General features: G+C 44.9%; 1 protein-coding gene across 1 annotated transcript; it reads right to left on the bottom strand.

Annotated features, from left to right (window-relative positions):
• Positions 1 to 4,269: 4,269 nt before the first annotated feature.
• Positions 4,270 to 14,735, bottom strand: LOC131576993 (solute carrier family 22 member 2-like). The gene is made up of 11 exons (XM_058834238.1): positions 14,247 to 14,735; positions 11,965 to 12,068; positions 10,837 to 10,991; positions 8,579 to 8,747; positions 7,470 to 7,584; positions 7,259 to 7,365; positions 6,928 to 7,142; positions 6,558 to 6,666; positions 6,080 to 6,192; positions 4,924 to 5,023; positions 4,270 to 4,416 (listed from the first exon to the last, which is right to left on the bottom strand). The coding sequence occupies exons 1-11, from the start codon at positions 14,655 to 14,657 to the stop codon at positions 4,350 to 4,352; spliced, it is 1,665 nt and encodes a 554-aa protein (XP_058690221.1). The 5' UTR covers positions 14,658 to 14,735; the 3' UTR covers positions 4,270 to 4,349.
• Positions 14,736 to 15,187: the final 452 nt, after the last annotated feature.

Genomic DNA, 15,187 nt, shown 5'->3' on the forward strand with positions numbered 1-15,187 from the left:
GTACCATAACCAGGATGTATTGCACTCAGGGGGAAACAAAACCACAAGTCTTAAATGTGGTCTGATGAGGCTCTCGTGGCTGAACTTTAGGGCAAGTCAAAAATGTCTGTATGTCAGGCTCATGAGAAGATGAAGATTGAATGATGGGATCTGCTGATGTTACTGTGGAAAACAAAAGCCAATTATCTTGGCTGGGACCTGTTATGGTGGTATTCTTGTTAGTGGACGTTGACTAATTAAATGGCTTTTATAATTCATACTTCTAACTGAATATGTATCTCTGTCAGCTAGAGATCAAATGCCTTTCCAGTGTTCCAGACAGCTTGTTTCTTTTAGAAACCCTCTCTTTCTGACTATCAGTGAGTCATGGTGATAAAGGGAATGAAAAATGACAGTGATTGAAAAATGACAGGGTTGATAAGAAAATATGGAAAGATCACAGTTAGCAAACAAACCCCCATTATAAAGCTATGTCAGCTTTGAAAGATGGGCTGGAAAGCCATATCAGAGCAATCTTGAATTCATTGGCCAAGTCATTAACCAAAAGTGAGCAATGACCTGGAAACACAAGACAGGGAGATCCCTGAAATTCCATAGAGATGGTTAATGATGCAAAGAGAAGAGCAGATATAGACTGCTATTCAAAACTAACAGACACCCCCTCCAGCCTCTTCAAACCCTTTGGTTTACCTCCTACCCTTCCAGGAGCTGAGCCTCCTTCTTCTCTTTTTTTTTCCCTCCACAGCTTTGGACACAAACTCTGCCTTCTGGTCACAGTCCTCCTCAACGCGGTTTCAGGGGCTCTGCTGGCCTTTGCACTGAGCTACACCTGGATGGTGACATCCTGCCTGATCCAGGTCAGCAAGGGAGGCTGGCTCACAGGCTCTGTCCTCAGTTATGCAGTTTGCAGTTGCACCTTTTGGGCAGGGACCACTGTTTAGCAGCAGGGCTGACCCCCACTGAGGCCATCTGTTTGTCAAAGCACTGTGTGTAATAAGAGCAGACTTCCTGGGCCAGAAGTGGTTTTGCTTCACTCCCCCATGGACCATCCTGCAAATTTTTTTTCTATTTGCCTCCTGAACACATTCATGTTTCTGGTGTCCCAGGGCATCTGACAGCAGCAACTCACGTGGCAGGAGTGGGAAATTAATGAACATTTTCTTTTGCTTCTTATAAAACCAGAAATCTCTTTGGGCTGTTCACTCAGCTCATTTCTGTAGCAAGGAGTGCAGTCATAGCCCAACTCTTCCTCCAAGCTACAGCTGACTCTGCACAAAAGTAACATAGAGGCAGTCTCTGATTTACTGTCACAATTCCCTGTACCTCCCTTAAAATCTTGGTGGTGTTGGTTGGTTGATAATTCAGCTCCCACCACCCACCAATGAGCACTGCCACTGTAGGAGCCTGGGGCATCCTTTTCCCTCCTAGTTTTCCTCCTCTTCTTCCAGAGAAATATGTACTAAAAATAAGCATCTCTAAGCCCAGGCTGGCTTTTAAGGTTTGGCATTCCAGAATTTGACGAGATATTAGGCAAGCTGGAAAATGAAAAATAAAAGACAACGAGGAGTTGGAGGCAGTGAATCCTCAGGACATGTTGGGCTGCGTACAAGCGCATCAAGAGTGACGGGGAAGGGGCAGAAAGCCCCATCACAGACACCCCTGGGACCAGCACAAACGGTAACAGGACACTCTGCCCTGTATTTTGAAGCACATGAAAGTTTGTGTTTATGCACGGATGTTTTCCTAATCTCCTGAGATTGATTATTTACATGGCTAAACTCCCAAACATCTGTCAGAAATAAGTACTGAGGCAGGGGAAAAGTTAAGCCAAAAAAAGATGTGGCTTTTAAAGTAGTTCTCCCTCCATACCATGGTGGAAAAATCACTGCTGTAGTGCCTTTGAAGGCTGAAGAGCCCTCTCCACAGCTCTTGGGAAGCTGTGATTCACATCATATTCATCAACTTATATTTATTCTCTGGATTTGAGTTTGTCTCCCGACCAGTTCTTGATGTGGAAGATGGCCCAATTTCTTAATATTTTAAAATATTAAGGATGTAGTGCTGTAGAGTAGGGATGGGATAGGAACACAGAAGTGTCCAAACAACAGCCATGCTTGCATGTTGGCATTTGGATTTAGGTGCTGACAACAACAGCAGAGGACAAGAACAGTGCTTAGAAAGGTGCTGCCCTTGGCCACAAGATCATCTGCCCATCAGATGATGCCATGGAGAGCACCAGGAAATTTGTAAAATTAAAGCTGGTTGCCAAAACCCAGTTGGTGAAAGCTGATGAGCACCCCAAAACACGGAGCTTTTATGTTCTCTTCAGGCATAGTTGATATAATGTCCAGGTTTAAGTCATTAGGTGAGGGGCAGAGTCTTCTTAAGGGGTCTGTTTACTTGCTCCCAGGTTTCTTACCAGAGTCAGATGGTGCTTGATCCTGAAGTGCTCCTTCCCAAGCTCCAGGGACAGCCCTGGCCCTGGTTATGCTCCAGCAGCCCCAGGAACAGACAGGCTTCAGCTAGTCTTGAGGGGAAGGGAAGCTGTATCACTGTCAAACTGTGTTCCCTGAGATGAATATGAGCACCACTCATAGCCTGGGGGTGACACACTGCTGCCACCCCCCAGGACACAATGCTGCTGCTCCCCATTTTGAGAGCTGCCACGTGCAGCTGGACCAGCTTTTACATCTCTTTGACTTCCCAGCTCCAGGAAGCAGTCTACAAATGGGGAAAAAAGCCACCAGCAAAGAAATAAAGGAAGGACATCTGCCCTTGGGCGGCTATTAAGCAGCCACCAGAAGCAGATGCCACTATCACATGTAGGTGACCGCAAAACAAAGGTGTGCCAGAGCCTGCCACCTCTGTAGCTCCTGCTGTGCCAGCAGCAGTGCTTGTGGGAATAAATGCCAGTGTGATGGGCAAGGGGTTTGGGACTCAGCTTCTGTAGTTATTAATTTATTCATCTCAGCTTCTGTTTTGCTTGACTTGTTGCAACTGCCCCCATTTTCTATCTGCAACAGGTTTTATATCAAAGAACTGTAAGTCAGAAATTCTGACAGATATCTTTTAGTGCAGAGCAGAGACCTGTTCAATCAGCAGCACATCATCTCTACCATACACATAACTACACCCCCACTGTTACTCCTGCCCTCTAAGGACAATTCCCCTCTGATCTGAAGCAAATGCTAATTTTGCAACTGCCTGGGCCAAAGTCATGTCATTCCTGATCTGTCCCTAATCTTTTCAGGGCAACCTTGCCATGGCCCTGCCCCACTGCACAACACGCTTCCCTGCCTTGGAGGCCCCCACAGCAACACTGAACATTAACTGAGCCTCAGGTCAGTTGAAAGCAGGTGCAAGGCCACTGGGATCCAATCCTGGGGGAATTTCACCCTGCCTGCTCAAGTCCAGCAGTGTCTTGCTCAGCTGTGAGCTCTCTCCCTGCAGCTGATTTTCAAAGGGCAGAGGTATCTTGTACCCTGCTCACGGTATCCTTATGGAAAGCCAGTGTTTTCCAGCAGATAGGGACCAGCAACACAGGGAAGGGGAGCCACAGAACCACTGTCCCTGTTTTGCCCTGCAACCACAGGCCTGTTACAGTCGCTCAACAGGATGGACTAGGAAATTTCTGAAGGTGCTGGGTATATACCGGAAGACCCAGTGCTGTTCCTGACTCTCCTTGATTCACCAGACTCTGACCAAGGGTCCTGCAAGTCCCCAAGCCTGATCCCAGCTCACTCCAAAGGAATGCCCCTGCAGGGCACATGTATAATGCTATTACCTTATGAAGGATTATAAGTGTTTCTCCTATGCACTCTTTTTCATGCTCTGGAGTTGGCACATGCCCATCCTTCTGAGTATCTATCCCCGTGAGTAGCCAATAAAATAGGAGAAACTAAAATCAAATTTTTAAAAACTCTGTGTGAGTTGTCACATGATTGAACCAGGTTTGTAGTTACCTTGATTCTACAATGGAGATAAATCTCTTACATTATGCTGCCTCTTCTTAAAAAAAGCAAACAAAGTCAGACTTTATGGAGACTTACAAAGTTTTGTTGGTATGGATCCCACCATACTCAAGTTAGACCTCTTGAAGTCCACATTGAAATCCACACAGCTGATACAAAAATTTCCCAGCCTTAAAATGTGTTCTCTTAGTGTACAGAGGGGGAAGCAGCTATGCAGCAATAGGGACAATCCCATCAGAAAACTCTAAACACTGTAAACAAAGTATATGCGTAGAAACTGAAATAAGAGAGGCAAGAGTTTTGAAAGAGTATTTATTCTAAGTGGCATTTCCACGCTACTGCCCTAAAGGAGACTACCCAGCAAGAGTTACGCCTTCTTCAGCCACGTCCTGCTTCTGATCCTTGGACATGGAGATAGATATTTTTGGTCTTTGGAGCACTTTGCCTGCAAGAGTAATAAGACATGAACATCAACCAGGAATGAAGTTGTTCAGGGAGCACCTAACTTCAAGTTCTTCACCTGCTCTGCCTTTGCCCCAAGAAAACGATCAGATATATATTTCCCTAGGTTTGCTCCTCAGCAAACCTAGTCTGCTCCTCAGCAGATACTGGTGCTTCACTTCATGTGAAGCTGCTATCAAGACTGCCCTTTTGCTGTTCAATTGTTAATAATGATTAATATTATAAATACCATTTATAATGGTGTTTCAGCACATTTGAGAGACTAGTGCAGCTATTCACAGGCCAGTAAAGGCCTAGGCTACTTGTTTTCAAGATGCCTAGGTAGACATGGGATAAAAGAAGTCCTGAATCTGTCCAGTGAGAGTCTGGAAATTACCCAGCAAATTCTTGGAAACAAACAAAGCAGCCAAGTAATCCCTGGATTACCCCTGGACAGGGATTTTGCCCAGTTTCAAGTGAAAACTGCTACAAGTTCGTCATAATGACTCACCTGTGAAAGTTTTCAACATCCTCCACAGTCTCAGGCAAAACTCTTCCTTTAGTTTCAGGCAGAAGGAGCACCAATCCACCCGCAATCAAACCAAGCACAGCTTCAAAACAGAGGCACAAAGAGCTTGTAAGCGTTTATCAACCACTTGCTACTGCCAGACAGAACAGACTTGTCAATGGCATTTTATTTTGTTCTTCATACAAGATGTACACCTCAAGTCTCTATATGCAAAACTGCATTGCTGGTGCTAAAATGGAAGGATGTGGCTGCCCTGTGGAGACAGCACCAAGACAAGTTGTCTTCTGAGTTATGCATGAACTAGGACACCTCAAACTGGACAGATCCTTCCTTTATAGAGGAAAGAACTCTTTTCAGTGCTAAAGCATGCCAGAAAACACATTCCATCTTTATGCTATTCCCATAAGATTAGAAAATGTATACACAATGTATTATCTTCTAAGCAATATGACCAAATTCTCCCCTGATAATTTTTTTTTAATCCAGTTTGTACATGTTTGGCATGTATTTTAAATCTACTAAGTGCCGTTCTAGATGTCCTCTCTGTTAAAATCTGCATATTGACATTCAAGGTATTTTTCTATAAATAATCTGCTGACCTAAAGAGTCACAAAAGTGTTGCAGGCCTTGACCTGAGAGTTCAGGTCACTAGTCTGCAAAACTTATCTTGCATTTATTTACCAGTCACTTTCCAAATAGATGAAGAGACAGTTAAAGTGTTAAAAAAGCTGAAGCATAACAGCCACACTTGTACTCCATTAAATAGGCAATTACCTTAAATTCTAGGTTTTAACTGCTGGACAGAGACAATATAACTCACAAAAGAGCAGTAAATCACCTTTAAAACCATCAAATATTAAGCTATTAATCAAAAATTTTCTGAGCTCTTTGCCATCTGTCAAACATGTATTTGACTCTAACTTCCTTTAAAATGCAAGGAGAAATCACAGGGGCAAGGGAGACATGAGTGAATAAACAAGTTCCAGCTTGTCATAAACTGAAGGCTAAGGCCTTGTAGAGAGCAAGGGGATTCTGCCAAACTTCAAGCAGCTGCGTTGGTGGCTTTTCCCTCCCTTTGGAACTTGGGTGCCCCACTGCACACCACAAGGGGCCAGTAAAGAGGTAAGGTGGCACTTACTGAAGACAATCAGTGGCAGATCGTGCCAGATCTCCACCAGTCTGTAGACAATGAAGGGGACGATGACTCCACCAATATCACACAAAGAGGAGCAAACCATCACCCCGAGATTCCTGGTTTGGCAGCAAAGAGATCATATTAGTGCCAGAGCATTGCAGATGGAAGGGGATGGATGACAACTTGCACAGGACAGATCCAGGCACTCCATGGAACTTCTGATCCCTCACCCACCCTGGTTCTCCTGAATTTTCCCTTTATTTCAGTTGTGTGATTTTTTCCCTTGCCTAAAAGTACATTTCTTTATTAAACTACCTTTTTAAAGCATTTCAATTGTGCTTCACCTACTTCATGTTCAACAGTACCTGTGTTGTTCTGACACATTTGAGGATAACTTAATTTAGCATAAAACATAACATACACATCAGCCTCAACCATTTGTTTCCAGGCCAAATGCCAACTGGGTAGAGGAGGCACCTACCTGATATAAGTTGGATACAGTTCTGTGTTTACAAAGCAAACCATTTCAAAAGCCATTGTAATTCCCATTCTCCCAATGCAAGCAGTTATCACTTTTAACCAATGCATGTCTGCAGAGAAAATACATTCAACACATTTAAAAGCATCCCAGAGATTTAGCAGCTGTCAGCTAATACAACAGGGTTATTTTGTAGGACCTCTGATCTCACATCAGTTGATGTTTTTAAGGGACCTTGTTTCTCCCGTGTGAGTGAGGGAACAGGAGCAGCGAGGACCACGTGAGCAGCGGCAAAGGCAGCCTCACAAAGCAGCATGGAGGTTCCAGAGGACAGGGTGGGAAGCCCCCACAGGGCTTCATTCAGGTGACTTACCCTCTGGGATGAGGGCTGTGGCAAGGCAGGCGGCCCCAGCCACCAGGTTTGACACGGCCCAGGGGTAGCGCCGCCCGACACGGTCAATAGTGATGATGATGATGAAGGCAGCTGGGAACTCAACAAGTGCAGAATAGAGAAAATCCAGATAAATGTTCTCAGCAGCCATTCCCATGTGCATGATGAGCCCCTGGTAGAGGATGGAGCTCGTGAACCTGGGCAGAGAAGAGCATCCTGGATTTGTTAGATAGTAAGAGAACAGACATCCAAGTCCTGATGGAGTTTCCAAATCCAGAACTCCAAAACCATCTCTCTAGCATTATATTCTTACCAGTTGTACATCAAAATGAGCGTGTTTCTTCTTATCTGTGGTGTCCTGAAGAGATCCATCAGTGATGGATTCTGCTTTCCACAATCTTCCTCTTCAAATTTAATGTCCTATGGAAGAGCCAGTACATAGTACATAAAATTTCTCTGGGAGGAGCTGATGCAAGGTACTGTCATGATGCTTACTTACATACACAAACAAACCCTGAGCTCACCTTAAAATGGGAAGGCATCTTTTTCCGATTTTTTTTAGCTATATCGCTGACAATTTTCATGGCTTTGTCATTTTTTCCTTGAGATATCAGCCACCTGGGAGACTCTGGGAGGCACCTACAATGTGAGTGGATGCCATTATACAACAAAGCAAAGCCTACCTATTCTCCCGTGAGCGGACACTTTGGAGGGATTAAACAGAGGTAGATGAATTTTTGATTTTTTGGTTGAGTGCGTTTCGTGTGATATGTCCCACTCCCCCAGTGAGGGAAAGTAGTATATCCCATGGCTGAGATTGGAAGAGGAACAGTTGAGGTAGTGGCTTTAGTCAAAGAGGAGTTTACTAAAGAATCATCAGGGAGGAGCTCTGAGGGTGAGTAGGTGACAAGGTGGGCTGGACAAGGTGACTCATCTTGTCCAGCCCATTCACCACAAACCAGCTCCTCTTAGGGAGCCATTTTTTACTCCTGCCAATACAGGTTAAGAAGTACTAATTAAGCTAGAACCGGCTTGCTAATTCAAAACAATGGAAGAAGGAAGGCAACAAATTTCTTTCTACTATTCCTAACCTCTTGACCCATGCAGACAATTTCTCAAATCCAAGCCACTCAAACCAAAAAATATTGATTAAAAAGAGAGGAGAGAAATTAAAATGAAGGTGCCCAAGTACTTTTTTTTGGTTGGTCCACAAAAAACTGCAGCTTTTCTGCCTTAAAAGAACATGCTAACAACCTGTTACAGTTACATTAGCATTAGATGATCTGTCAATAACCATCTTTTCAGTGCAAGACCAACTAAGTAATGCCAAGGCACCTATTTTCATTTATGAATTGCTTAAAGAAAGTAATAAATTATACTAGTCCGATTTTCCCCCAAGTGGTCTGTTTTTTAAACACAAGGTCAGGTGAGGTGCACAGGTTAGGATTCAACAAGATCTCAGTTGTTGAGGGGTCCTATTTCCCTCTCCTTTTTGCTGGGATCCTTCTCTTTGCAACCAAGAGGTGTGCACGCCAGAAAGGAGGGCCCGGTCTCTCTCAGCATCAAGCCCTGGGAAGCAGGAAAAGCCAGGTTTTTTGGGTCGTGGGCAGAGGTCCAACAAAAGGTCACTCACCAGTAGTAGAGCAGGAGGAAGCAGGTCGGCAGGGTGACCGTGAGCTGCAGCCACCGCCAGTGAGGGATGGCGTAAGCGATGGCATCGAAGAGCAGGAGCCCGACGGAGAAAGCCGCCTGGTAGAGGATCCCCACCGTCCTCCGGTAATCCGGGCCAACCACTTCTGTCACTGGGAATGTGCACAGGGACAGGTGAGTGCTGTGGCTGCCCCACACGGCAGAATCCAGCTGGGGGAGCACTGGAGGACCAGCACTATGGTAACGCCTTGGAGAAACCTTGGTAATGATGGGCTACCCGGCATAATGCCCCCAGACAAAACCCCCTGGTTCGCCTTTCTGGCACCCAAACTCCAGCAGAGAAGAAAACACTGCTGCTGGCTGTGCAGTGGCCTGAGACATCCAGGAATGTGCTCTGCTGCGGAGATCACAGAGTAAACCAAGCACTCCTCAAGGCAAACAGGTGGATTTTGTTGTGAAATCTAATCCCAGCACAGGTAATGCCTCCAACTCAACAAGAAGCCTGAATATTTTGTTTCTGAAGTACAGGCTTTTGGCCTGCATCTCACTCCAAGTGCAGAAGGAAAACCTGTGTCACAGGATGGCACAGAGCTCCCAGGCCAGGCTGGGATCACTGTTCGTCTGCACTTTGCAACTCCACAGCACAGACCCATGCATTAAATCTTGTTGATACAGAGTTAAAAGTAACTATTCCAGCAGGCAGGCACACGCACACTCAACATTTTGCATCCAGCTGTGTGACTTCAAGAAGGCAAACTCATTGGAAAAAGAGCAGTAAGGAACTAATTAGCAGCCAAATGAACTGCTGAGTTTTGGAACCACAAATTGGCTAATGCTGCTCTGCCAAATGATGCACAAAGACATCTCCTCAGGCTCAGGAGGACTGAGCCAGAAGCAGCTGAAGGTTAGAAAAGTGCCCCAGCAGAGCAGGACAAGAAGGTTGTTCTGTCCTTGTATCCTTCCCTGGACATTCAGTATTGGCTACCCTTAGGGAGAAGATACAAATTTAAGGGAGCTTTGGGGTTGGTTCAGGATCTTTTTCATAAGAGAGTTTCGAGAGAATCCAGGAATAAGAAGATGTAACAGAGAGAAAATATCAGGATGGGGCAAATCATTGTCCTGAAAAGGAGCTAGTGCTGTAAAATGGCTTAAAGCTCACCAGAAGAGGGGATGGAGATTTTATATGTGCCAGGAAAGGATCTAAGAGGCCAAGCAAGCACCCAGAAATGCACAGGAAGGAATAATCGTGTCGTAGCAGAAGACAGTCTGAACTGCAGGATAGGTGTTTATATTTTATTAATATCAGACATCTGGAGAACTGAATTAGCAAGACGACAACACTGAAAGACTTAATGGAAGTTTAGGCCACTGACTTTTACATTTTTACCACTATCTCAATGAACTGCATCTCTCAGAGATACTTAGTAGAGCCACCTGCCACCCTAACACAGTTAAGGTTCCACTGATCAGCTTTTGAAATAGTTACTGCTTCATTGATTACTCGCAGCTGGGAATTTTGAACAAGAGACTGAACTCCACTCCAGAAAAATCAGAGAACCCAGGCAGCTCTACCCTGAACCAGAAAGCGGTCCTGAGATGGCCCCAGACCCAGACTGGCCACAGAGCTGTGCCTCACCAGCAGTGTTGGGGGCAGGCACCCACACAGGCTGGGTCCTCCATGGCTTGGCCTCCTCTCAGCCCAGTGGATACACACAGGTACACAAACACCTTGTCTTTTTATCAGCAAGTTTGTGCTGTTCTTTGGTTATTTTTAGGTTCTGAAGCCGCTGTTTGCCCTTTAGTGCTCTTTGTGTCATAAAAATATTTCAAGTTTTCCCCACCCTCTGCCTGCTTCTTTAATGGCCTCCTCTGTCACCATCCTGTCTGTGGCCAGGCCAGAGGGGCTGTGTCTGCCTGGTCACCTTCCCCAGCCAGAGCCTGATGGAAGGAAGAAGAGCTGTGGGGCCCAGACAGATCTGCTAAAGTGAGCTGTACCATAGGGGAAAGCCTATCTTGAGGTAAGAGCCCTAATACACCACTGCTTGCTCAAGCTTTGAAGGCTACTGTTGTTTCTCCCTAAAAACTGTGTTTGAAAACATTCTGAGAAGTCAAAGAAGGACAAAACCACTTAATAAAGCACATTTTTTAAATGGCTTTTTTTTTTCACGGGTTTTCGAGTTGAGTTTTGTCTCTTCATCTTCTGCAGCTAGTCTTGCTCCTGGGAGAAAGTCCTGCACTCACCCAGGATGTAGCCTGCAGTCCAGCAGCCCTTGCTGACCAGCCCTTGCAAGAACCGGATGATGACTATCCACAGGTAGGTGGGCACGAAGACCAGAAGGATTCCACACACAATATTTACAACAATTGTTGTTAAAAGGCAAAATTTACGGCCAAACCTGGGTTGGAAAATGATAGACAAAATGAAGTAAACCACTAGTCATGGAAGCATTTTAAACTAGTAAGAGGTTTGTGTATCTTCAGGGGAAAAAAATCCAATTTTGCTATGTAAAATAGAGACGTGCTTTTTTTTCTTCACCCATTACTCATCTCCTTTTCTATGCCACAAAAAGTTACTGTGCCAGTTGCTCAGCAATTCCACAAAACTTTCAGGAAATAAATAGTCCCATGTTTAAATACATTACATTGGGACTGAAAAATAAGTATGCGTTAATATTGTAATTCTGATATTTCCACATGCACCAGATTTAAAAGGGATTTATTTTCCAAAATCTTAACCTTTGAAACACTATGAATGATCTGCTTATGAATGGGCTGCATTTCACAGCTGGAGCAACTCAGAGCCTAGGCAGAAGGGGAGCAAAGGGGAAAATGGGCTCTCCAGTACTGGCATTTGTTTCTCTTTATTGCCAGGTGCCTGAGCAAAGGAGTCTGACTCTGCTGCTCTGAACAGGGGGGGTGCAGGGATTATCTGGTTTTTTTCCCAGTGACTGCTGCTGTACACATCTGGCAATCTGTGCCAATTAGTTCTAAGCTTCTCCAAAAGAAGCAAAACGTTTCCAAGCTGCAGCTGCACAGACTGTGACAGATTAAGTGGGAGATCCAAACCAGCAGCATTTCCTGGCTTTGGTTAACACCCAAGGGCTCTGATGTGACACAGAAATTTGGGGTGTACAGTTCTAAAATCGTCCTCGTGGGCTCTGCAAGGCTCACTGAGCAGATCTGTGCTAACCACCATATACAAGCTAAAAGGTAGGAAAGATACTGGCTCATGCTGTGGCTGAACTCCCGGGGTATGACCTTTTTTTTCAGAAGAGCAGAGGTGATATCAGTTGCACAACCTTCATCTAAGCTTGGCTGCTGAACATTGATAAGGGAGGTCAGAGGGTTTTTCTGCCAGCTCACACATACCTGTCTGCAATGTAGCCAATCTTTATGGAGCCAAGAAAAAAACCAGCGTTCACAGAAGACTGAAAGAGATCCAACTTCCAGGAGTCCTCACACACCAGGTCAAACTAAAGGAGCGACCACAGTCAGGGACAGAAGAGTGAAATGAGGAGCTGGCTCAGACACAACTCTCCTTCATTTAAGTTAAAGATTTAAGCCTGTATTCTGGGTCAATGCCTGTTTTATCAGCACTCAGAAATCCTACTAACTTAACTAATTGTCCAACATTAAAAATTGGATCAAGCCCTTGAGCAGTTTACTGGCATTTCCCATTCATGTCTCATCTCTCTCTTTCAGAGGGAACCTAAGTGAGTTATTATCTGTCAAAACTGGCACCCAAAACTGTGGGCACTCATTGATCAAATCAGCATGGATCTGATGTTTTTTAGTTTTTTAAACAGCTTTAAAACCTTAGTTTTTTAAACAGCTTTTTTAATGGCTGATGGTGAACATTTCTAGGCAGTTCTTTTCGCCTTATACCCTGGCATGGCAGAATAGTCCCCACAGACCACTCAGGACTAAGTGTGATGCCTTTACTAAAGGCATTTTAGATGCCTTCAGGAGCCTGCCTTGTCCCATATCCCATGGAGCACTGGCCTACTGGAGGAGGGTGCAAGTATCTGTATCTGCCCTGAGCTCACAGCATTTTCTCTCTACTCTGATCTTTAGCTCAACGACTTGTTGTATGCGTCTGGAGAACAGATATTTTTTATCTGTGGCCAAGCTTTATACCACATGGCACCCACATATACTTGCCACCTAGTCTTATCCTATCTTACTTGTAGAAATGCATAAAAGCTACTGGAGAAAAAGTTATTGCAAAAACCTTTCCTTAATATGACTGAGAATCCCTTCCCTTACTCCTGGTAGCTAGGTTTAATTGAATCTATGCATCCATAATTAAGACAAAAACAAGTATTTTTTCTGATGCTCTATGGGATTTTCCATGAGGACATTTTCCATATGTAAACTTTTCCTTTGGAATAACATGGTTTTCACTGCATTATCCCTTCCTTTTCTTAGCTATCAGAGCAGGGGACAACATAACAGAGCCTGTGAAGTTTCATAGAAACAGTCAAAACCAAGAAGTAATTGACAAAATGCAGAATTATGTGACATAGCTGGTTATTCCATGAAGGAAGTGGCCTGTGGGCCTGGCCTTGCATCCCCTTCAGCAGGAAAGGGGAGAAAACTGATGTCAGAGCACACTGCATGAGCCCACACAGACTGCAAGTGCTCAGCTTCCCACAACCTCAGAAGATGATGGCGGGGGCATCTGGACCACAGGATCTGCTGCAGCCTTTTCCAGTGAGACATGCCTGCTGAGCTGCTGCTGCATACAGGGCCTGGGTCACCCTGCATTTGAGGTGCCTCACTTCCTCAATTTCAGATCTCACAACCTGTAACTTGCTAAAAGAAGTACCCTTAGAGTGCACCCCCTTACACCTAGGGCCAACCTCTTACACAACTGAATGCTGAAGTTGCTAGAGCACGGACTTTAACTGCTCCTGTGTTAAACATGCGGGGGAAAAAATCCTGACCACTTCTAAACATTTGGTGGAAGTTTCTATGACGAGATCAAACTTGTCATCCCAGTTACTGGTTTGTTCTTAAAGCACCTAAACTGCTGAAGTACAGCAAGTAGCTTAAGTACCACTTTCAGTTTATTCACACTCCTGAGAACACAAAAGTCACTGGCTTTTCTACAGTTTATTCCTGACTTAAGCTGTTTAATTGTGGGAGGCAGTACCTTTCCTCACACTGACTGCCATTCATTTTTATTTAAAACCAACTTTAAAAGACTCTCTTCATTTAAAAAAAAAAAAAAAAAAGGGAAAAAAAGGAAAAAAAAATAAGGGGGTGGGGAAAAGAAGACCTTTGCATTGGCCAGTTTTGTTTGCAACACAGCTAGCTGCGCTGTTTATACACCTTCACCAATTGGACCTCTCATGTGACAGGGATTTCATTCAGAACTGGACTTTATCTACCGGGGGATTTATTTGCTGAAATATGCTTTGCTCCCCAGCTAGAGATATAAGCCTCCTGAGCAGCCAAGGCAGCACTTCACAGCAAGGACAGAGGGAAGATGACTTGTAAACCCCCAAGCGCAAGTTCACAGTAAGAGACAATCCCTTCTCCAGGTAAGCAGGGGATATTTTAACACAGCCGAGGCTCCACCGACCCTCACTCCCCAACCCTCTCCTTGTCTGTAACAGAGGGGACAGGGCAAAGGGGGCTGTTTTTACCTCTGTCACGAGAGAGCTCCCTGGGGAGTCGTAGACCCAGCCATCCCGGCAGGGACCGAGGGGCACGCTGCTCCCACTGCCCACCAGGCTGCCGAGGGGGTCAGTGCAGCTGATGCCTGTGGTGTTCCAGTCCACCTCGTACCTCCTGCAGCGGCTGCTGAAGCTGCCCCCGTGGCCATCCCACTCGGGAACTGTGTGATTCAGCTGCTCTTCCAGGCTCCAGCCGCACCGCTGGCTCAGCTCAGCCACCCCGGGGCTGGAGCAGCGATGCTCAGGGGTGAACGCAAAGAAGACGACCCCCACGTACACTGGGGTGAAGCAAACAGATAACAAACATAGGACAAAAAAGGTTTGCTTCTGGAACCTGTCAAATTCTCCAATATGCTCTAAAATCTCATCGAAGGTTGGCATTTTGGCATCAAAACCACCTCAAAAATGTCAACTAGGTCCCCTCTGCAGCACTGATATATTTAGTTGGCAGCAAAGCTACTTAAGTAACAAAGATATTTGACCAAAAGTCAAGACTAACTCTATAAATTATTAAACTACATGTTGCAAGCTCTATTTTTTAGGTTTCATTGGAAATCAGACCTTAATTAACCCAGGGAGAATTTGCCTTTAACCCCTAATCAGAGCACTGACACATTCCTGTTCTCTGGAAAAGACTCTATGGGCCACAGCCCTTCAGTTTTTCTTGGGGGCTTTGGGCTTATTTTTTTAATTAGGCAAGTCAGCTCCTCAAATAATGGGCATTTTTAAGGAGAAAACATAGATAGAAAATTCAACCAACACACAAGCAACACATGGGTTTAGGGCAGAATGGCTGGGCACCATGTGAGCAAAGCTTCTGCAAAAAATCTGTAAAAAATTGGTGGGTACTCTCTGAAAAAGAAGTGTCTATACATTGAGGCATAATAGCAGTAAAGGAATAGCTTTCCTGA

This window comes from Poecile atricapillus, chromosome 3, assembly GCF_030490865.1.
Source record: "Poecile atricapillus isolate bPoeAtr1 chromosome 3, bPoeAtr1.hap1, whole genome shotgun sequence".
In the NCBI taxonomy this organism is placed as follows: Eukaryota; Metazoa; Chordata; class Aves; order Passeriformes; family Paridae; genus Poecile; species Poecile atricapillus.

Bases quoted from the DNA above. Each gene is read 5' to 3' on its own strand.
- LOC131576993 (XM_058834238.1), bottom strand. From the start codon at position 14,657: ATGCCAACCTTCGATGAGATTTTAGAGCATATTGGAGAATTTGACAGG. The intron at 12,069-14,246 runs GTAAAAACAGCC...TCGCTCCTTTAG, and splicing joins GGAGCTCTCTCGTGACAGAG to TTTGACCTGGTGTGTGAGGA. The intron at 8,748-10,836 runs GTGAGTGCAGGA...GCACATTCCCAG, and splicing joins GACTGCAGGCTACATCCTGG to TGACAGAAGTGGTTGGCCCG.